This window comes from Daphnia magna, unplaced genomic scaffold, assembly GCF_020631705.1.
Source record: "Daphnia magna isolate NIES unplaced genomic scaffold, ASM2063170v1.1 Dm_contigs256, whole genome shotgun sequence".
Classification (NCBI taxonomy): Eukaryota; Metazoa; Arthropoda; class Branchiopoda; order Diplostraca; family Daphniidae; genus Daphnia; species Daphnia magna.
In genome coordinates, this window is record NW_025533206.1 from 71,497 (window position 1) to 95,688 (window position 24,192).

The window sequence follows — 24,192 nt, forward strand, 5'->3', positions numbered from 1 at the left end:
TCGTTTTTGTTGTTAGTATCATTCCATATTGGAGTTTGTGTTACGTCATTATTTTGGAAAACGGAACGGCATGCGAGTTGAAATAGTATATCCGTGGTGGTGTTACGTAAGAATCGTTAGGCGCGCCATGCCGAGTGTCAGATGTGTACGTTAATGTTGTTAATCCGAAAATGAGCAGAATTTTTTAAGTTTACATCGATTTTTGTTTTGTTTTTAAAGTTAAGGGCGATCAAATGATACAAGGAGGTGGCCAACACTACGCTGACCGGTGGTAAATAATTAGGTGCGTAATTACATACCTCAGCGGAGAAGCCTTCGACGAGAATGGCGACTAGGAGATTGAACAGGACATAGTTGCCAAATGTCATGAGCGCCACGAAATAAAGCGCTGCCCAATGGCTTGTCTTCTCCATGCCATTGAATAGAACGACATTCCAATCTTCTTGGGTCAAAATCTATACGTACACACAACACACACACGATGGTATTATGATGAATTCTGGGGTGCGGGGGAAATAAAGGAATCCAGCTCTTTGCTCAAGCAGTTCATCGACAGTTTAGTGGCTCGAGGAATGTATAGGTAAGGTATTTAGAAGGAGAGGACAATGGAATAAATATTTTCTTTAAAATGACATCATCGGGTAAGTAAGTGTTACACCAACATCCATTTAAAAAAAAAACAGTTTAAGTGACAGTGAAATGAAGAACCTAAAACACTATGGAACTAAGCTACTCTAACAGATAAACACTACGTTGATGGATTTAAACTGAAAAAGGGCTAACTATAATATGTAGAGACTAATATTTAAAAGAGGGAAAAACCCAATGGCAGGGTTATCAATTATTTCTGTTTGAGGGATGTATACTACTACTATGACTACTTGCCTGGAAGACGGTGACAGTAGCCCAAAGCAAAGTGTTGAAGTGTTTTCGGTCGCAGACGCAACCGGGGTCTCGGTTGAGAATCTCCGAGCACGTGCAAGATCGGGAGCCGTCCTCGCGCATGCAAAATTTACCTCCAAACAGATACATGCCTAGTACGCTGTTGTGGCGTGTCATCAACAATTGGACAAATTAAATGAGATGAAAAAAAATAAAAAATCTAACGACACAAGTACACAAAAACATTGACTGCTGGCGCTGTAACTAATGTTATGACACCACGACCGTACAAGAAGCTTGCTGGCGAGGATTCAGCCCCATCGTTAACCGACAAAACATTTTGACTGAGCAATTTTAGATTGCAGGCTGCCAATCATTCTCTTTTTACATTTTTTTAAATTTCAGTTTCAGAAGATTTGTAAAAGACGCTATCTGAAGATGCAATCAGAGATGACGTGAACGATTTGTCTGGCTCATTGCGACGACGACGTCTCTACTTCGAAATGAAAATAGAGAGGAAAAGTCTTCTTTATTCTTCTCGCACTTTATCTCTCACTCGTCACGGTCGACCAACTGCTTACGCCGTGGTGCTGACATGTACTCCCCCCTCTCAGCCGCTTTTCTCCCTCCACCGACAACGAGCCATCAGCAATCTTTCTTCGGGATGTGTCGGCCGTGTGAGATTGAAGAGTTCCCCATTACTGCCAGCTTATAGACAAGTAGCTAGGGAAATGGAATACAGACTGGACAGCTGCTGCCTCCCTCCCCTCGTGCTTTTGTGCATAACCAAAGAATCTAGGCAACAGCGGCCCACATCACTCAGCCCTAAGACCGTTTGCAACGACTGGATTTATGCCGTCGCTTTTTAGTGTTCTTCCCTCCCTACATAATGTAATAACTTTTAGATCTTTAACTACACACATGAAAAAGACAAATGGTATATCCAGTTGGGAAGTATATCCCTTTCCTACGGACGAAATCAGCTTGACCTGCGGTTTATAGTGAAACTAGTTTTTCCCTTGATGTCAAACGACCCAAGACGGAGAAGTGAGCCAAAATGTACTAATATTCCGAATAAAAAGCATCGGTGTGTAACCAAGTTGATTTCCGGATTTTCGATCCATAACGAGAGCTCAGACTAGCTCCGAATATAATCAAACGTCGCAAAAAAGGGAACGAGGCAGCTCGCAGTAGTCAGCCATAGTTAGCATGATGTGATGGTTAATAACGATCCTATGACGTTAAGTGGAAGGAGACAGAAGAAAACGGACCGGACGCGTATAGAGATAGGAAAGCATAGCGTATACACATAAAAATAGAGAGCCCACATATCCAGCAGAGCTCTAGGTAGCAGCCGTTTGGCAATAATCTATATATGAGACGCGGCAGACAAGAAAAAAAAAAGATGCGACTTCCTTTCGCTGCAGTTGGGAAAGGGCATGACTTCTAAAGGAGATCTAATTAGCTAATTGAGGGGGCGGAGAGTCTGCGGTATATTGCAAGGGAAAGAGGAAAGTTGTTGGTAGTCTAATCTATATCTTCTATGTTTGCGAGTGAGTGGTAGGCGAGGGAGTGATCAAAGTCATTTGGCAATCACATGATTTCCAAAAATCATCCAACTCTACGAAAACGGGAAGCACAAGGACGGAAGTGAAATGGATCGATGCAAACGATTGATGATGTCATTGGGGGAGAGGGACGTTTGTAAAACAAGAAGGAAGCGAGGTGAATTCTTTATTGTGGGGAAGAGGCTCATTCGCGTCAAGAATCATTACTCAAGGAATTAAAATAAAAATGGATGGAGAAAGAGATAGAGGCTTTTGGTCATCTAATGGATTTGTTGTACCTGAAACACGGTCACTATGGCCCACAGGAGGGAGTCGAAGTTTTTACGGTCGCAACTCGTCGACTGGTCGCTGGTTTTGCGACAAAATTTGCAGCCGAACAAATTCATGCCCAAAATGCTGTCGCCATCGGAAGAAAAATGAAGAAGAAGAATGAAGATAAACAAAAAAGAACATAAAAGAAAACACCAACATAAATAGCACGTGAATTGACGCCATCAAAAACTGATGGAAGGAAAGACGGGCACACAAAAAAAAACAAAAAAAACGAGTCATTCACTGAATAAATCTCTGGATCAAGAATTGCGTCATATGCGAAGGGGATAGAAAAAGATCGTCTGCCACCACGCAACATAATGTGCGTCTACCTTTCCACTTAACTAACTCATCCATCCAGTGCCGATATCGTCGAATACTTGTGTACATTCGTTATGGCTGAGGGGGCCTCCCATTTAGAGCGGACAGAATGAACAGGCACAGCTCGACGATCCTTTCTCTCCTGCAGGGCTAACTTATGAATAAAATGGCGAGACAGTCGGCAGCCATCAGGAGGGCGCCTTCAGGGTCGGAAGACGATCGATACGAAAACTGGCTGTACGTACCTAGAAACCTGGCTGATCACAAACACCAACTCTCGACTCTTTGACGTGTACGCATTACATGTGGGGGTGGGGAAACGGGTGTCGTGTTACATGTCTATACCGAATGAGTTGCTTTCTTGTTCAAACTGAGAAAAAAGACTAAAAAACGCCCACGACTTTCAGAGCTTTACCATAACAGAGGCGACATGCTGTACCTGAATATGAAAATGAAGAGCAGGAGCAAGGCGAAGAAGACGGCCACATTGTCCATTGTGCGCAACATGACGATCAATTGACGACGCAAGTTTGGCATGAAACGGACTAATTTCAAGATGCGCAAAAGACGAAACGTCCTCAAAACCGAAAGGCCCGAACTGCCACCGTCATCCCCTTCGAAGCGATTCAAGCTCTGAAACACTTCCACCAAACTGTCAAAGGAGAAAACAATGTGCAACGTCGAATGAAATACACGTGGATAGAAGTTCGTTTCTACCTGAGAATGACGATAACACCGTCAAAGACGTTGAAACCGTTGCCGATGTAGTTGAGCGGACCTTCGGCGATCACTTTGAGCAGCATCTCAATGGCGAAAATGGCTGAGAAAACGATGTTGCTAAATTCGACTGTCAGCGTCAGTTCTTCTGGCTGTAGCAGGAAGAGAGAAAAATAAAAATGTTTCATGTGTACATTTTAAAAAATGGGGAGAGGGTAACCTAATCAAAATGCAAGATACATATATATAAATAAATATGCAGTAACCATACAAAATGAAAAAAAAAAAAATGGGGTAGTTGAAGAAAATGTCATCCGGACGAGTTGGTCTAACTGCAACGCTCGATCCAGCTGAAAGCGGGGGATGGAATCAAAAATTGTAAATGTTATCTGTGCGCTGAATAAGTGAATCGAAATGGCGGACTTTTAGGCCGATGGGTACACGGAATGGATGGAAAACCATTTCCGCTGTTGGGGTGGGAGGGAAGACAAGAAAGAAAAAGAAATGAAAAAGGGAGAGAAAAGAAACCCAATAAAATCAATGACCATTCCTTCCACTATCTCTCCTTTTGCTGACCTGAATTTCTCTTTTCCATTTTTGACTCAATTTACGCGCATTTGGCCTCGTCTAAAATGCACCTAAACTTTATGTGTGTGAACAGTCAGCAGGGACGACCAAATGTGGGGCTGATCCAGTGTGCGACCACGGCATCGATTAGGACTTAGGCCATCAAAGATAAGTGAGAGCGCCACCATCCAGGCCTACTACTTCTATCGCCGACTCGATCGTCGTTGAAGCGAAGACGCATAGCACGACGCGAAGACTTTAAACTCATTCTAGTATTTCACGAGAAATCACGTACCTGGTTGTGATATTCGATGCCCATGCTGAGCGTATTGATGAGAATGGCTCCCAAAAGTCCCTGCTGGAAGTACTTGTGCTCGACGAGGGCTTTGACACTCCGCTGGAACGTTTTATAATATTCCTTGACGAGCGACCAATAGCGAGACAAGGGCGAACGACGATGCTCAAACACTTCGACGGATGCTCCTCGTTGTTCTTCATCTTCTTCGTAATAGTCTTCATTTTGATCTTCCGAACCGGCCTCTTCATCGGACGCTGAATATTCCTCGTCGTCCGATGAGCAGCAAATGCAATTCCTATCGTCTTCATTGTCCGTCTCCACGTCAACTGCCGTCTCTGCCGTCTCTGCCGGCTTCCTGTTGTTCACGCACGGGATCGTTGTCCAATGATCGTCGCCGCTACGTCCAGGGTCTGTAACGTTGGCGTAATCAAGATACCATTGGCTCAATTTTGACTGTTACAGTAAATAAGAAAAAGCGAACTGTTGCAAGAAAACGCATCAGGTTCAATTAGGAAAACGACAACAACGATTCGATTAGCCCATCTTTGTTGTCCGTTGTTCCGCTGTCGGCTCGTGCCATTACGTGAAAATTGACTGGACAGCGACCGAACCCAATAAAAATTGCAGTTAATTTCCCCGAAGAATAACAATTGTTTTGGCGCTAGGGACGATAGATACATTACCGGTGCTGCGCTTACAACACGTTCCGTGTCTACGAAATAGCCAACAACAATATGACGGACTTAATAAACAAAAAGTCAATCGATTTCTCCCTTATTCCTTTGTTGACTTAACGACGAAAAAAGCTGCACTCTCTCTCTCTCAGTCGTACGTTCCCATGCAAAAGTATCTATTTGGTCCTTGTAAAAAACAAAATAATAATAATTCCGCTTTTTCTTTAAACAAAAGTACGCACATGCATACACATTGTATGCACACGTCAGAATCCCCTTTGTGTGTCGTCTACGAGCCAGCGGGGATGGGGAAATGCCAATTCACAGAAAATCCGGTTATTATATGTCCATTCCTTTCGTCGACTGACAGCGGAGCTTGTCTTTTCTTCTTCTTCTCCTCCCTTTCGGAGTGCACAAAAGTTGTGACTGTCTTTTGACAATCTCTCTGAAGAGTCATACAACACGGGTGTGTATCACGCTGCATGAATGGTCCAGCTAAAAATTCTACACGCACAAAAGGTCTCGGGCAGGAATACTTTTTTCACTATCGATTCCCACTGGAAACTCTTCTGGAAACTTTGGAATCCACATGTCGGCTACAAAAACTTTGCTCGACTCTTTCGCTTTTTCGTTTGAGACTCAAATATGACGACAGTGTATCCTACCCCACCTCCGGAAAGTAACAGGCAAAAAAGATAAATCCCGAGGACATAAGAAGAAAAGCACCCCTAAAAAGTCACAAAACGGATGCAACTGCAGTTGCCAGGTGAAAATTGCACCTTTTAAAAAATATATATATTCCAGAAAAAAGAAACTAACGAAAATCGATGTGGAATTACGAGTTTACCCTCGTTACCTTGGATCTACTTGACTTGAATATTTAGATCGATTTTCTTTCCCCCCTCCATTTCTTTCTTACCTTGAAACGGTTCCGGCCAAAGAGACATGGCCAGAGTTGGTAAGATGGGCATCATGCCCGGCGGTGCCAATAACTGGTTATTGCATTTATGGTTGTTGCTATGTTTGGCCGTGACCGGCGCAACAACCATTACCGCAGTTTTCGGCTCATCCGACGGATAGTTGGGCAACGCTAAAGGAGTGGGCAGCGCTGCCCCAAGGGCTCCACTAAGAGCCAGCAATTCTTGACAGGTTAGACCAGCTCCATTTGGGACTTGTGTCAAGGTGGACGTCGCTGCAACGCTACCAGATGTCGTAGCGGATCCTGGACCCGGGGCTGAACAACTGGGCCGTAGTTCGTCGGTCGTCTGGTTGGATGTGACTCGTTGCCTCAATGACGATTTGCGATTGAACGACAGCGGTGACGACGGATTAGACGAACCAGATGTCTGATGATGTGGCTGACGAGATTCACTTCCGGCGGATGCAACCGATTCCGTAGTGAAACCGCCCGTCTGGGTGATCTTCTCGCTCCAGCAGACATTGACATCGGCCGCACTGTTACTCATGCCGTGAGCGACGACAACGTCACTAAACATAACACTACTTCGGCGACGCCTAGGCGTCCTTGGCGTCAACAACTGCGACGAATCTGACGAATCATCGGCCATTGCCAAAGATCCTATTACAAATCCTGCCATTAGTTGAGAAAGTTTGACGTCGCACAATTTTTTTATGAAATCTTACGTACCTCTGGGCGAGAGGAATGGAGAGGATCGCTGATGGTGATGGTCGATGGAGACGGCAACGCTGGCGCGCCGAGCATTTGAGAGTATGGGGACGGGCGAATCGAGAGGCGAAGCCGGCCCATCATTGATTCTCAACGCTACCTGTGAACTTACGGACGGTACTCGATAGCTGCTAGAACATTGGCTATTTCTCTGCAATTGATGTTGTTGTTGTTGCTCCTGTTGTTGGGCGCCATGTTTAGGGCATTCAGGATGCGGATGCCTGCTCCGCCTCCTCCTCCTCTTCCTGCGCCGTTGCTGTTTCCTCCGCGTCCTTAAACTGAGCGAATGCGTCGCTGATTGTTGTTTGCCGTATTGTGGGTGATCCAGCTGTTGTTGCTGTTGCTGCAGCTTCTTCCGGCTGCGGTAGGCTCTGTATCGTCTGAGTATACGTCGCTTGCTCCTCCGCCACAAATGTGCAATGTACTTGATGATCTGCCGGTAGCATGAAGTTGACTCGCTGGCCGACGTGCTGGCCAATGTGGACGTCGATTGGTAGCGCGCCCGTTCCAGACGCATCCGCTCCATTTCCCGCTTCTTCGTCTCGGAGAACTGCGTGGCTATTACCACCAGGCACAGGTTGATCATGAAGAACGAGCCGATCTTTTTAAAGATGAATGCGCAATAAACCAGAATCAGACGAAAGGGTTAAAAAAAAAAAAAAGAAAAAAAGGGCAACAGTCGAATAATTCCGCAGTCTAAAGAGAAAGCGCAAATGGATCGATGGTTCAAATAACCCAAAAGATCTCAACCACCCGAGCGTGGTTATAAGAGCACGGGATATCCTTCTCGTCATGTCCTCGAAAAAGTTCAAAGAGATCTTCCATCCGATATGTAGATATACGAGAAGGATAAGGCCTGAAAAGATTGAACAAGCATACTGCGGGCTACCCATTGTTCGTTCTGGAGGATAGATACTACATCTCTCACCCTCATTTAATTTTTTTCGCCCGGCTCTTATTTTCTGAAAACCCCCCCAAAAGACAGGCGTCCGTTTCGTCGAGAAGAAAGAAAAGTAAGTTCATACAGGACAAAATTCTAAGTTCCATCTCATTTGCTCAACCATTCCCCCTCCCACCCCCCACTCCCAAAACGGCAAACACACAATCCCACGCAGGAAAATAGAAAAGATTTTTTTTTTTAAGAAAACAGATAGCAGAAAAAAATAGAAGGATTGCGGAGGAAAAATCTCATCACTTAGCCGTAGGCGACGAGTAGGGGATGCTTAAAAGTTAAAAGCCAACCTCTGCTGATTTGGTTTTTATTCTTTAGACATGTAACAACGCCGGAATAACAATACAATAGTTAACCGCCCGCGCGTGCCAGCAAAATACAGATGTCCGTGACCTAACATTTTTAGCTTCTAAATTATTCGTTGCGTATAAATCCTCACGCTGTTACTGTTTACCAATCCGATCTCTCATCAAAGTCATTTCTCTTCTAGTTCATTCGCCTTGGATTTTAATCCCCCCGAAATTTACGTCCCATGATTACTAGAGACAGTTATTGCGGGCATTGCTGGAAACTGTTAATGCTTCAGGCAAATGCATCTCGACTAGTTCGCAGTATAGTTTGCTGGCGAAAATGATGACTTAACATAAGACTTACCACAATAAGGAGGACAAAGTAAACCCAGTCCCAGAAAGAGTGGGCATCCTGGACGTAGTACATGATGTCGGTCCATCCTTCAAGACTAATGACCTATAATTGATAAAGAAAAAAAAACGCAAAAATGAGTGTGAATGATCATCATCATCTCCCGGTCAATCACCGATTGCGGTGAATTATACAACAAATGACGAATGTGGCGGCTATGGTTATCTACGGCAAAAGGCGAGCCCAGGAGTTAATGAGAGAATCGCCTTGTGTGTATGTGTGTGTGTGATATGTATGTAGATCGATCGATACTATACATACTAGTTACATAGACGAATAGTTGCGCGCCGCATTTCCTAAGTGAGAGAAAAGGTGATGCGGATGGGGGCGCGCAGGTGCTGTTGAAAACCACCCGTCGGCGGTGTGTGTGCACGGCTTTCCAGCGGATAAAGAGCCAGAGACAAAAGAAGCCCACCACCCTTTTATGGTACATACATGTTGGAGGAAAGGTAGACAGGGGGTTCGTGCATTTCTCTGTCTATAGAAAAGAGAGGTCTCTCTGAATGCATGGGAAGGTTATATCGATTGTTTGCTATAATGGGGGGAGGGGGGCAGGAGCAGCAGGATGCCGGTTAACAAAAGGTTACGTTCCCTCTTTCTATCTGGTAATCGACTGTAGATATAGACTCAACCGCAGGGAACTCCCACCAAAGACTCTAATGATCCTATGCCTACTCGGCAACACACACACACACAAGACCGGTACGTGTATGCTATACCATACAATGCCTCAAACATCAGACGGCTCCATCTCCAAAGTATATGAATAAATTTGGTACATTAACCTGATGGTTACGAAGGAAAAGAGATTTTTTTCCCCCCTTAATAAATGATTTAAATAAAAAAATTTTCCTCTGAAAATGCGCTCGTTCATTTTCTCCCAAATTTCGGATTGGATTGTATTTTCTGTCGAGATATGAATCAGATAGCGTTGTATACTAGATGCGTTGTATACCCGACGAAAAGAACAATGGAATAAGAATTTGCAGCGTGGGGTCTTTTTTGTTCCGTCTGACAACAGACAGGTCTTATACATGGTATATGTTACTGATATGTGTATAATGTTTTTAAAAAATGTCATAACTTACTAGAAAGATGGCAACCCAAGCCAAACCGATGTTATCAAAGGATATGGCTCCCTGGAAAGGATTCTTTTCACCAGCTCTACAATCGGTGTAGTATTGATTCCAATTGATACAAGAGCCGTTGACTGAGAGACCGTCCATTCCAACGGGTATGCCAGGCACGACGCTGTCATTGCACACTCGTCCGTCAGATTTGGTGTGAGGCAGCGAGGCGCATGTATGCATCCCACTGTCTTTGGCCAGGGAACAAATGTAGTCCTTCTCCGTCTCTTGCACTTTATAATAGCTGGACAGAGGCCTTTTCGTTTTTAAGGAAAGAAACGGGATAAAAACAAAACAAGAAAACAGTTAGAAATTTTGGGAGATAATTTATGGTGATTATTTAAAGATATGCATGTCCCAGGCAGGCATCACATCTTCAGCCGTCTATAAAGAGGGTTGGCACACAGCACGGACGCGGAATAGTTTTTTTTTTTTTTTTTTGTTTGTTTTGATCATGCGCCAGGCAACAGAGACGACATCAAGAAGAGGAGCAGGACATCAATAGAATCATCAGCAGCTTATGATTATGTAAATTTGTGTCATGGTAACATGGCTGAATATTCTTTTCCTTTGTGTTTGTCTACAAAGGTTTCAAAGGATAATGAACTATATTTGTGTACTAATGAAATTAAAAAAAAGGCTAATCAAAGTTTCACAGGTTGTCAGGACAACACAGGCTAATAGGATAATATAGGCCAAGGAGAATTTGCTGGTAAGGAATCTGCAATGGTGTGACTTGCCCTTCTACATTTTCAATCCTTGATTACTGATTGGGAATTTCTGGTTATGACCATCAGACACAGCACAAGGATAAATTGATTCAATCAATATGCTAAACTATACTATGTGTGGGAAAAGAGTGATCCAGCAATTCACAGAGATGCCATTCGATGTAGCATACTAGCAAATATTTGCTTTCCCTTTTGGCCAGCAAAAGTTAGGTTGCTGCAATACCTGTAGTGGGTCTTGGGTTTGTAAAAGATGGGCAGAGTTCGGTCGATGGTCGTGCTGTTAGATAGAGAGAGAAAGAGATAGATTGAGAGGAGCCAGAAGTACGTGGCTTATACGTTAATGTGTCTACCTCGTTGCAATGTTTTAGGTATATACATATTCTTTAGCTTTTGGTTTTCTTAACACTTTTAGAAAGAATAATTAATTTTTGCGTAGACGAAAAATCACAATACTGCACGAAACAGATAACAAAAGCGAGAAAACGTTCAGGGTTACGACCACGACATCCAACAACTTTCTGATGGTTGATGCTGATCAGTTGATGACGGTTAGTTCGGTGTTGCATCACAATGTAAAATGTGTGACTTCATTTGTTTTTGCTGTACCGTCATTACTTCGATATAGGAAAAAAGGGGGTAATGAAGTAGATAAAAAACTCCATAAGGGTATTTTTAGTAGGGAAATTAAGATTATACGAAACTGTAAATAGATTAGGTGGGAGGTATTCGGGAAATCAAACGAAAAAAAATGAAAGAAAAGCAAAAATACGAAATCAATCAAATGGAATCGATTGGCTTACAGGGTCACCTTCACCTTGTCCGAATAGTAGGGGGGCAATGTCCTGTATGTATGCATATAGTGTGACACACGATGTTTATGATCATTGATTTTTTTTTCATCATCTTAAAATTATAAAAGACATAATTCCGTCATTTTTCCCAATGAGCAATAATCCATTTCAATAAACAACCAATCAATAGAAACATTTGTAATTTACGAATGATAAAAAAAATTATTGTTTTTAATTGAATTAAAATTGGGACAACTTACAATGTGGCTGGTGGGACAATGCCCTTCGGTAGATCAAGGTAGCACCTCTGACGAAGAATACCAGCCCAGAGCTGGACACCGACGATGCCGAAAATGAAAAAGACGAAAAAGCAGAGCAACAGAACATTGCCAAGCATGGGTAATGTATCCAGTAACAGCATCACCAATATCCTCATGCCTAAAAGTTGTTGTCGGATAACGTCACGGCATGAATATTACATACGTAATTTCAGTCAAATCGATCCGCCCACCCTCCCCTTTCATCCATTTAGCTCTAAGAACTCACTGGGTATTCGGTTGATAGCTCTTAGTGGCCGCAAAACTCGGATGGTCCGGATGGCGGATAAATTCATGTTCTCCATATCCAAGCAATATTCCACCGCTCTAATAAAATATTGTTTGCCATTTGAAATTTACTTGATCTTGACATCGCCATGCAGATAACGCACGAGAACGTAATAAATGATTACTTACCCGGCGATGACGATAAAACAATCGAGCCTGTTCCACGTTTCGGCCAGGTAAGTTCCTTTACCGTAAACACCCATGGCGATCATTTTGATGGACATCTCCAGGGCGAAGAAGGCAAATATGAAATCATCCAGCATCTGAGATTCGCAATCATTCGTGTCAAATCTCACCAGGATTCTGAATGTTTTTAGGCACGTTTTAGTCAGTTACCTGGAGGATGCGGCATCGATTGGTGTTGCAGACCTGGTCGATACAGGGCTGGTACATGCCCAACGTGACGCAGTTGAAAAAGATGACGGCCATGCTGATCCTCTCGAACCACGTATCGAATTTTCAAGAGTTAAAGGAAAACATCGCGATCGCCATTTTTTTGTTTTGTTTTTGTTATTTTATTTTTTTAAAAACTATCGCTATGTACTTTATTTAGATTATCATAAACGAATTTCGGGAGCCATTTCTGGAAAGAGGTCGGATGGGTCGTTATCATTTTTGATTCTATTTGCGAGCGGTTTATTACCGGATTCCGTGGTATGTATATTGAGAACCCCAATTATGCAAAAATGTGGTGTTGTTTCTTGTTGGCATATCCGCAATAGAATCCCGTAGTCTTTTGAACGTGGTGCTACAGAATGAAATGCAAGATTCTGTTAACATTTTTTCTATTTCCTTTTTGCTTCTCTCCCCATCCATGGCGTGTTACTGGCGAAATATAGTAATCCGCCAAGGGGGGATTTTTATGATTCCGGCAAGTTGAAGCTGCCAACATGAATATATGGATGCACGAGTTCATGCACCTAGATATAGTCGCATACGAGGTTGAGAGGATTTATTCATCACGTGAGCTACAGCAAAAAGAGCAGCACACGCTGTTTATCAATGAAGGAGCATCCAGAAAGGCGAAATTTCTGGCTTTTCTCTTTTAGATGCCTGTGTCGGCATCTTGTCTTGTATGACGTCAAAGAAGCCGTCCTTGTTTTTATTTTATTTTCTCCCTTTTTCCAGAAACAACACCGGCGAAAACAAAAACAAAAAACAAAAACAAAAAAAAAAACAGCTTTCTGTTTTGCTATTTTTGAGGAAAACAGCTCATTGTCTTGCCAAATTTGCTGACTGTTGCTCCGAAATATTTCCCCCTCACGATAATAATTTAGATCGATTTAAGGCCTATTTCTTTTTTTAAATCATTTTAAAAGGTATCTCGTCAGCAATAAAAGTATCAACGTGTCATGTCCCACGCTACTTTATATTGTTTCGTAGATTCGTTGTGATCGATCTTTCAGAAAAGGCTGATATGTCAACTGTATTGTCGTCCCCGCTTTTTTCTTTCGTGCATGACCTGATCAAGTTTCATCTCGTTATTAAATTGGGAAACCCGCTCAAATAAAAGTTGCATCAAGAGTCAGTAAAACATTTTAAAAAAGAAAAAAAGAAAGAATGGATGGATGGATAACATCTGATTGAATCGAAAAATGTGCACTTTTTCGGGTTGGGTTCGCTTTTTTATCGTTCCCCTTGGATGTTGTGACTAATCGGCAGATTGATCCCAACTTGATGACCTGCTCTATTTGGTGGAATCGTCTTGTTCGTCTTTTGCAGCCGGAAAGGCCAAAACCAGGAAATGAGACGAGAGATATGGAGCTAAAAGATCGATATCCGTCCTGGCCATTACAAGTGTACAACAAGAACTAAAAAGTCAACTTGTGTAGATCCAATGACTCTTGGCTTTATGCTACTTTTTTGTTCGTTGCTTTTTCCCAACCTCATCCTTGTTGTTCCAAAAGAGAAGAGCCAAGATCAAAATAGGGCAACAAGAAGGAAAAATAATAATAATGTAAAAGATAAAAAATAAAATAAAAAAAGCTATTCGGAACAGTTGGTTACAGTCCTGACACAAACTGGTTACGTTGCCCGCCACTGACGATTGATGTCGCTCTTCGGTTTAGTCTTTTTACCAACTCTAAACAATCGATTACTCTTCTACGACTATTTTCCTCTATACTATTTGATACTACGTTTTTCTTTTTACTACCACGACGAAAGCCGCCCTTTTGTTTCTTCACCATCTCGTGTTTAACGATGAAACCTAGTATTTATTGTGACGACGGCCAACGTTGCTTGTGTTGTCTTATTATTGTTCTCTAACCCTGCTCTCCCGGAGGCCCCAAAGATTCATTACAACATGGAATACGTTTATTTGAACCGCTTTTGTGTTCTGCAACTGCAGCTGCTGGCCCGGCTTTTACGAATCCATCGATTGTTGCCCAGCTGCTTCTACAGTTGGTCTTACAGTCAACATTTCTCTGCACGATCGTTGTACACCGACCAAAACGAAATCAGCAAACGTCTGGGTCAATAAACAATTGGCCATCAACAAAGGCAATCTAGTCGATCAACCCGCCCTGCCGCCCTTCAACAATGACGAATTGGCATTCGTCAAAAACTCTAACAATACGCTTGATAATGATGATGCTGTGACGTAACGACCCGAGATTATTCGTTTCTTTTCTTGGCAAGCTTTTTGTGGAATGCCTCAGTAAAGACATTTTAACGAGTTTTCTGTTTGTTACACGTGCATAATGAGGGTACCTTTTTTTCGGATGCAGACCCATCACCATGGCAACGTATTGCTATCATCAACGATTGAATCCATCATTCATCAACGGATGTTCCCAACTGTAAAGCGTGTACATGATGCACAGCTTGCGTGAAACCCCTCGTGACCTGTTGCCCGTCTAATGCCAAACATGACGAGGAAAGACATGCAATGTGGCCAAGAATGAAAAGCAGTCCCCCCTCAGTAATGAAGCCAAAAAAATGAGAAGCAATCGAATCAAAAGGAAAACGATCAATAATAATGTGACAAGATGAGAGATGAGACAAATCGTTGCTCACGCATCAAATGGCACCATTCCACACGCATATGGACAACTAAACAAAAACGGGGAAGGAATGAACATTAAGAAAATCTCGGACGAACATTCCTGTGTGTGTCTCATATGAGCTGACATCATTCCAAAAGTTGAACAAACATTGAAAATATAATAAAAAAAGGAAAATCCCTGGAACGTTGGCTGTTGGTTATTGTTCTTAGACAAAAAAAAAAAAAAAAAAAAGAGAGAAGCTAGACAGATTTATCCTTTTATTTTTATTCGAAGATTTGCAGCCGTCGGCAGCTTGAAATTAATGAAAACGGGAGACTCTTCTCCAGGAATAATAGCCAGTTTTCCCTGGTCTTCGGCTGAGTTGATTAGTCGACACTTGAAATGATGAGTCGGACTTTGTGACACAACCAAGCGCATTGATTCGTTCACTTCTGCCATCAACAACAAAAAAGAAATGGCTATGCACAGACGTAATCATCAAAGATGGCGGGCTCCTTTGAGTGTCCCAAAGTCCTTTTCGAATTGGTCATTTGGAAACGGGCCAAAATATGGCCTAGATTTCCTTTCTTTTCCTCTCTGCTGGCCCATCATAGGACGTAAAGCTATATAGACCCAGGAACGCGGACTGCAGGACACGTGCGCGTTTCGTTGTTCAGACAGTGAAAAATTGTCGGAGTGCTGGACTAGACAACAGGGGATAAGAGGAGGGGGGAAAATGTCTTCCAGCCGGATGCTGAAGTTTGCCACTCGAGTGGTCGCACGTCCGCCGGCTTCGAAATTGAAAGGAAACAACGCAAAAAATGGACCATCATCAAACTGACGCTGCTTAGTTTGCTACTTATTGTCTCTTATATTCTGGTGGCAGCGAAGCAATCAAACAATATGCTAAAGAGATAAGAGATCAAAGGCCTTTCCTTTTTCTTTTCAATTTCTCGTGTGCCACTCATTACGGTTGTTAGACATCGGCCGGAAAAATACGTATGCTCAGAATCGATCCAGCCTCATTAAGCATCTTTAGCGTCAGTCTCCATCTATCTATTTTTTTTCCCTTCCTCTTTATCACCTTACACATAGTTTGTGCATATTTAACGAGTAGACTGCCATTTTCACAGATGAACTTTAAAGCGGTATCGATCCATTTTCTTTGCTTTAAAGACTGCTGCTACTGTCACGGCATGCACAACAACATGCGTAATTTACATACAAGCGAGAGAGAAAATAGGATTCTTCGTTCAAAATGAATTGCTATAATCACGCCATCCCTCGTTCCTGCTATTTGAAAGGACCCCAAAATTGGTGAGGAAACTGACTGAATTTTTCTTTCATTCTGGTGACGTAAAGACAGGATGAAAATGCCCTTTTTTTTTTTTTATCTATTGATGGTAAGCATCTTTTTCAAAAGGTAAAATTTATTTGATAAATTTTTCCTCTTGTCACTGCCAACTTGTCAGGCTGGATTACATTGAACTTTATCTCTTATTTCTTTAATAAATCAAATAATCAATACAGGATCATCCTCAACTTGCCCTTTTTCAAATTTTCTTTTTTTTTTTCTTCCCGCTTTTCCCCCATTCGGCTATGTATTTCGATCCAACGAAGGAGACCTGCTTTTGTGTGTGTGTATGTCCGACTCAAATATTTACACTGGTGCGGGATGTACAGCAGTTTCGCTCTGTACAGCAGACCCTCACTTTCTCTGTGTGTGTTGTGCAGATGATGATGATGACCGCGATAGAAGGAGGCAGAAATAGAAGTTACCCAGCACCACCAGCAGCCATCCCGTAAGGGCCCAGTGAGGAAGAAAAAAAATGTGGGCTTAAAAAAGAAAAAAAAATTCTCTCTATTTTGACTTTATTTTTTTCAAGTTCTTTGCTACTCGACAATTTTGAACCCGCCATAGGCCATTTTACGACTGTCAGTAAAAAATGAGTATCAGGCCAATTTGCTCCATGACACACGAAAAGTCCATGTCTTATGCTAATAGAATCGGTGAGGAACGAAATCATCCCTATTCTTCAACAAAAAAAAACGAAGAAAAAAAAAGGGATGAAATAATAAAAAAGCTGCGAAATAGTTTATCGAGCGGCAGACAGTGTATGAAGGGCCGCGCCCAGAGAGTAGCAGCAAATTGACAAAAGCGCGTGCAACGGAATCGTCGGTGTGGCTCTCGCAAAACCTTTTTCTTTCAAAGTCTTTATTTTATTTGACTTTGTTTTGTCCCGCCCCGACTTGGACGATAGAAAAGTGCACTTGTTTCAATGCCAAATGGCTGGCAGGAAAACTATGGGGCCAAAAGGGACAAACACGGTCGTCTTCCATCTTCCAAGCAAAAAGCATTGGAACACAAGTCTTTTTCTTCGGGATGACATTGAAGGAATGGTCTTGAGCGATAGTATATGGGAGGTGAATAACGGTAGACATGAGCCATCCCTGGAAAAGGTAAAGATGCTCATATCGCAAGCGGGGACAGCCGGAGGGGGGCCTACATCTTCTGCAATTTGGCAACAACAGTCTCTCCCCACACGGATGACTAGTGCAATGGATCGACATTAGATTCCGGGCCAAAAAACCAAAAAAGAAGAAGGGGGGCAGATTGGAAAATACGGTAACGAGATGATAAAGGCACATACGCCATAGAAAAAAGAATAATAAAAAAAAAAAGGACTAAATCAGCTGGCCAAAGGCGTTCCTGTCATATCATCGGGTCCGTAACGATCCTCGTCAATTTTGAATGGACGTTTGACATTGGCTTTCGTCCTTTCATCATCAAATCGCCATGACGATATAAGCAAAAAGTAAAAATAAAAGTGAAATAAAAAAATAGGCAAGTCTTTACTTTCACGAAAAGAAAAAAAGGGGGGGGAGATGATGAAAAAGTTTTTGACCGAATTCAGCATCTCGTTTGATTGAGCGAAGGGGCGAATAAAAACGTCGAGACTAGTGATGACAAGAGGCTAACGTGACACGATTCAACGCCAGATACATAGAGACTCGGTCTTTTATTTCCATTTTCAAGTTGGGGCTTGTGTTGCCTTTGAGGAGGAAAGGAACAAACGCTCGTCGATGTATGCCTTTTGGACTGTTACTCGAATGACGGCCGAACCAATCGCGGATGGATAGACACGGTTGCCAAGTTTTTCTACGATGCCATCCGGATGAAATGGCAGGAAATGAGATGCGCCAATCCAACCGACTTATAAACCAGCCAACGGAGAATATTAAGAGACATTCTCTAGCGCTACGCTTCATTCTTTCCGATACGTGTCGCCATGGAAACGACAGAGATTTATGATGCTCTAATTTCTTATACAACCATGCCATCGACCGGTGTGTGCTACCAATCATCTTGAGAAGAAAGAGCAAGAACGGGCATAAACGAAATGATCAAAGGTATGCACACACACACACACATACATACACACACCGTAATTGTCGGGCATGTTACACCTGGCTGCTTTGACTAGAAAGGCGCATCGATGTACTACAACTACGAGCGCCACTTGCTACCACAAATGCAACAGACACGCAGATCAGATATGAATAAAAGAATATTTGCTACGGAAAAGTCAATAGTTAGACGGTCGGCTCACCTGTCGGCCATGTTTGTCCCTCCAGCTGTCGCATGTACAGACTAAGAACGTAGAATAGCCCACCCGCAAAAGAGAAGGAGCCGGGAGGGATTGGGATCAATAGAGATGATAACGACCTACACGACAAGCCCTTGAGAAAAGGCAAGTACCCGAAAAATATTTACGAAATTTAGAAACTTAACTTTTGGTTAAATGGTTTCTGTCGGTAACGACGGCATATAGAGATAATAGGAACTGCACGACTAATCTAAAACCTAGCATGATGTTTTTTGGCGAGAAAAAAAAGGATATGGATTGGTGATCATCCGTAAACATAGGTTTCTTGGCTGGCTGTATTGAGTCATGAAGCCGAGCGTGACGGGTATGAAACCCGGGTACGGTAAACCATCATCATCTTCCTCTTCATCGTGACCATCGACTTGGTCTTCTTCTTCTTCTTCGTCTTCTTCTTCTTCTTCTTCTTCTTCTTCTTCTTCTTCTTCTTCTACCACTTCATCATCGTCATCCTCTTCTTGTTCTTCTTCTAAATCCTCCAAATCTTCATCGACCTCCTCCGAGTGATAGCCGGAGTAGTAGACGACATCGTCTTCGTCGGCAGGAGGAGGAGTTGTGGGACTGCACTCGACTAAGACGCTGGGTGTCGACGGTAAGGGCGTCCTCGTCGCTTCTCTTTGCTGTTGTTGATGTTCCACTTGATTGTCCGTCGTCGACTGGTGGACCATGTCGTCGACGACAGGACAGGCGGCGAGAGGATCGTGAGCCGGGCATGCGATCGGCGTCGTTGGTGTCGATGGCCGCCTCTGCAGCGGTGGCAATAATGATGTCGGTGATGATGGCCGATTCTTGGTCGTGATGACGGGCGATTTGTCTAGCTCGCCTCGCCCTACCCCTTCGTCTACTTCATCTCCAACCCGACGATCCATCACATCGACTGTCGTTCATCGAAGACAAAACTTTTGGCCAACTTCTTCTTATCTTTCCTGTCTATCTTTCCTCTTTTTTTTTCCCCCCCTTTTAATCGTTGATCTATTCCTTCTTTATTTCCTTCATTCCGACCGGAACACGCGTCCGTAACCACACAAGGAGGTTCAGAGAGAACGGGAGAGAACTAGCAAACAAGAGTCTCGGGCAGCTTCTTCACGGCACGGCACGCACGCACACACACACACACACAGGCACACACAGACACACCAAAGACCAACAGATAAAAACACACCTTAGATGTGTGTGTGTGTGTGTGTGTATGAGAGAGGCACACTGGCGCAGCGGTTCCTTATGACATTGCGGTCGTTATCGAATGGATGTTGTCTGTGTGTGTGCGCTCCAGGTTCCCTGGAAATTCTTGAGCAGATTTTCCTTTTTTTTTCTTTTTCTTTTTTCTTCTCAAGTAGCGAACCGTGTGGAGACGGCAAGGAAAACACAACCCCCCTTTGGTGTAGCTCCTTCACTTGGGTCCCCCCTCAAAACTAACAAACAAAAAAACAAAAACAAAAGGGAAAAACGAACAAATAAACTCGGAGCGGAAACTGTGCGGACGGATGGAGACGACACGGGATGGAAAACGAAAAGCAATTCGCAATTCTTTCTTTTCTTCAACACCACAAATTCTTTCAGCTTAGAGTAACCCGAAACCAAAGCAAATCCAATGGATCGGCTTTTCTCGATAAATAATTTAGCCGTCCATTTGTCTTAGTTTTTCTTAGTTTTTTTTTTTTTTTTTTAATTCAATCGGCCCGACGGATGGCGAATCAAATGTCCAGTCACACTCACACGCACCGACACACACACAAACACATATACACACCATGTAACATCCGGGACCGTGCTCTTTCACACACTACTACAATACAACAACGCACATGTACACACAAAAAACGAAGGGCTGCAACGTCAAAGACGTAAGCACGTCGACTGATCCGCTTTCCGGACTGTTCCGATTCTTTTCCTCCTTTTCACTCCCGTGTGTGTGTGTGTCTGCGTGTGTAAGTTCCCAACCTCCATATCCCCCCACCTTCTCCTAACCTTCTTCCCCCACGACGTACACACACCACATACAAAGGCAGAGAGGGAGAGAGAAAACGGAAGGGGAGGAGCGGCGTCGGCTGGCCGGCCACCGGATTTCAATGCGCCACCGTACCATTGCGCAACTTTTATTTTTTTCGAGTTTTCAAAACTCTTCAAACTTTTTTTTTTCTGCTTGGATTCTGTTTTCTAAGAAAAACACTACCTCCACGTACGAATGACTCCTACTCCACACTGCGTATTTTTTTGTAATGATGAAATTCCGCTGATGAGGTCATACCCGAAAATCGAGAGAAAAGAATCTTAGCCCCCAACTATCCGTGCCACTCGGGAATGTTGTTGCCGATGGTGTACGTAACGTTGTTGGATCGAGGTCAACAACAGAAAAAAAGGAAAGCACTTGACATTTTGATGTGCTTGAATTTTCGATAGGGCCACGACTGTATAGTACGTACACACACACACACACACACGGGCGCGGGGAGTATAGCGCAGTGTACAGTGTATGTTTTTGTTCTATTCCGTCGGTTCTTCTGGTCCGTGCCAATCAGCCGTCGTCCGGCTAATTTTAGGCATCAACATGGCCGCATTCCCGTTGGTGGTGGTCGTCGTGGTATATAGTACTCGTGTCCGCGTATACCCAATCTGTCTGCCGTTGTATGACCCCATCAGTACAACCCATTTTCATTCTTTGCTTTTTTTTTTGTTTTTATGCTCGTCCAGCGCAAAACGAGCGAAACAAAAACTATTGTACGTCATTTCCATTTGCCTGTCTTCTGGATTCAATCATTTTCAAGTGTGCAATTCTGTTCCAGTCTTATTGGCGCTCGTGTTTTCCAGACACAAAAGCAACCAAATACCCGCAATTTTTTTATTGACGCTCCTGGACAATTTTCTAGGTCAAGTCTCCGTCAAAAGTCGACGTGTTTTCTATTATTATTATTTTTTTTTTCTTCGAGACAAAACAACGGCAGGGGGTTAGCAGAGACGTCGTTGGGGGGGTAGAGACGAGAAAATAAAATGGTAAAGAGGAAGGAAAGAAAGGGGGAGACAAGCGCACGAAGAGTAAAAAGTGACGGTATAGTACGTGAGTTTATGGGTCGACAGCTTGTCTATATTTAAAACATGGAGCAATTTCGTGAGGGAGAGACAAAGAGAAACAGGAGCAGCAACAGCCGGTCCAAACATTATTTAATATTTTTATTTTTTTACTTCCTCTCTCAGCGACTTATTGGGAACTTGACATCGGTAACCTTCGACTACCGTGGCCAATATAGGGATGCCGTTCCCAAAATCACCCTCAAAAAACAAAAAACAAAAAACAAAAAACAAAAAACAAAAAAGTGGGGAAATTCAAAAAACGGGAAAAGAAGGTGGTAAAGACATTCCGGACGAGTCACACGGCCAGTGAAACCCATTGACAAATCCATTGAGGAGAAAAACGAAGTGGGGGCGTGTGTTAAGCTTTACGACATAGCCAAAATATTTGCCGACATTCCTTGGCTCTACGGCCCAGCTGTTCGACGCGTACGTAGAAACCTTTTTGGATTTCAAAAAAGGGGAAAAAAAGAAACGGTTGTCAAAATGCGGGGGCAAAAGGCGTGAATCGTTACGGTCAGCATATGATGTTTTGTGGGCCTTAAAAAGAGAATAGATGGCAAACAGCAATAAAAATGGTAGTTTTCAACTGTTGAAGATTTATTCGAGCACTTTGTCATCATCGCAGTCATTTCAATCGGTTTCAATAACACCATTTGACACTTGTAAAACTCCGAATGGTATACGTTTTCTTTTAGATTTATTATCCAACTTATTAATGACAGTTTATCTTTGGCTTATAATAATCCTCCCCGCTCCTCCTGCACGAGGATGAGAAACACCGATGCCAACTGTCACGCGGGACACTGGCGCTGTAATTCTTGGACGCCATCCAAAAGAGTTTTCATCGATTAGTTAATGAGTCAACTGTTGTATCGGGCTAACATTTCAAATGTTTGGCTCCTTACTTTATTATCCTCTTTCTCTCTCACTGGCCTTTTTTTTTTTTGTTGATACAAAATATAAAGACAATAAAACACAAAGGCTCCACTACACGGCATTGACTTAACTTGTGGAACGTTTCCAAACTGTTATTCTTCTTGGCCAGACACCGCGAACGGCATTTTTCTAGCGGCCGACGACATCATCGCGTCATGTCATCCAGGTGATTTTTACAACGTGACTCTTACACGAAATGTTATGTCGACACTCACGAAATCGACGATGATGGAGAAATTTATCTACGCGCGTTCGATCCATTCACCAAAAAATTTTTTTTTTTAGTTGGAAAAAGATAGGGAAGAATAGGAAAAATCTGCTGTAAGGTATAAACATTTGCGACGTATTGTTCAGTTCCAATAATTTCGGCAAATCGTCAACGAGGGCGCATCAATCGAAAAGTTGTTTTTTTCTTTTTCAAAATGGGACAAAGTCTTAAAACTCCAAACTCTTAAAAGACTTTCTTCTCTCATTTCGAATGGTCCTACCCACCACACTTTTGTTATTGTTTTCCTTTTTTGACGTCATCATTACGTGATGTCGAGTAGTTGGCGGAGCTCTTTCGTTGGGATTAATCATAAAAGAAACTTTAGGTACAAAAAAATAGAGACAAAAAAAGCCGACAGACTGATAAAACACGCCGCGCCTTGCTGGCCAACCCCAGAGACTGTTATATTCTCTTTTCACGTACATTTTGAGGTCTAACCACGGCACTCTGCGATGGATGTGGAACTAGCAAATGTCTTACTCCAACCCTCCCCCACCCTCGCACTCCCGATTCAGATGGCCAAGGGTGGAATTGGAGGTAAAGTTTTTCTTTTTTCCTTTTTTTTTTTTTATTATATTCCTCGCCTTTGATAGCAAAAAAAAAAAAAAAATGCTAAGCCGCCTGTTTACCATCGATTGAAGACATCGGTGAGTGTAGTCACACAAGACGTGTGGGCTGAACACAACGGCAAAATGAAAAGCGACAGTTTCTGTCGCATCGTTTCTCTCCCGACGCACCTGCTGATGGTTGTTCGATAACGTAGCCGGAAAAGTCACGTAGAGGAGCGAGGTCCGTCTCTGGCACTGTCTCGACCACAATACAAATGTGCCTCGATTCGAAACTACGATCGAATTCTTCAGGTCAATTTGTGAATGCCATTTTTGCCCAAGCGCACGAATCATTAAAAATAGGAAGGAGAATAAAATATTGATGACACCCTTTCAAAGATGCAGCGTAATGCACCGTGAATAAGTAATATGGCGAAAAGGGACGTACCCGATGAAAGAAAAAACCGGCAGCACGGAATAAAAGAAGAAGAAAACGGAAGAGACAAGAAAGAAAAAAGACGCTCCTATTGCAGCCATCGATCAATTTCCTTTCACTGCTTCATACGCTATACTCAATCATGTCAGGCTACGTTGTTGGGTTGTTATCATTCAGCCAACAGCCAAAGAAACGCGGGGGAAATATTTCAACTTACACGGAAAGTAAATTTGAAAATTATTTACGAAATGGCGTTATTAGCAACAATGCCCGCTTAGTATGTATGCAAACGTCATTCAACTTGCTCTAAATCATGCAAATGACAGGCGATAATTCAATTCCATTATCA

General features: G+C 42.9%; 1 protein-coding gene across 12 annotated transcripts in view; it reads right to left on the reverse strand.

Moving 5' to 3' along the window:
* LOC123467997 overlaps positions 1-18,995 on the reverse strand; it is a gene marked incomplete at its 5' end in the record, with an annotated part of 28,592 nt that extends 9,597 nt beyond the window's left edge. For 8 of the 12 annotated variants that reach the window (XM_045167676.1, XM_045167674.1, XM_045167678.1 and 5 more), the window contains 15 exon segments: positions 300-455; positions 886-1,042; positions 3,523-3,735; positions 3,801-3,952; positions 4,663-5,075; positions 6,259-6,918; positions 6,988-7,627; positions 8,633-8,725; positions 9,769-10,063; positions 10,762-10,815; positions 11,590-11,767; positions 11,876-11,973; positions 12,064-12,197; positions 12,271-12,382; positions 18,824-18,995. In XM_045167676.1, the coding sequence (XP_045023611.1) occupies positions 300-455; positions 886-1,042; positions 3,523-3,735; positions 3,801-3,952; positions 4,663-5,075; positions 6,259-6,918; positions 6,988-7,627; positions 8,633-8,725; positions 9,769-10,063; positions 10,762-10,815; positions 11,590-11,767; positions 11,876-11,973; positions 12,064-12,197; positions 12,271-12,382; positions 18,824-18,995 (3,527 nt within the window). 12 annotated transcript variants of the gene reach the window in all.
* Between the last annotated feature and the right edge of the window lie 5,197 nt (positions 18,996-24,192).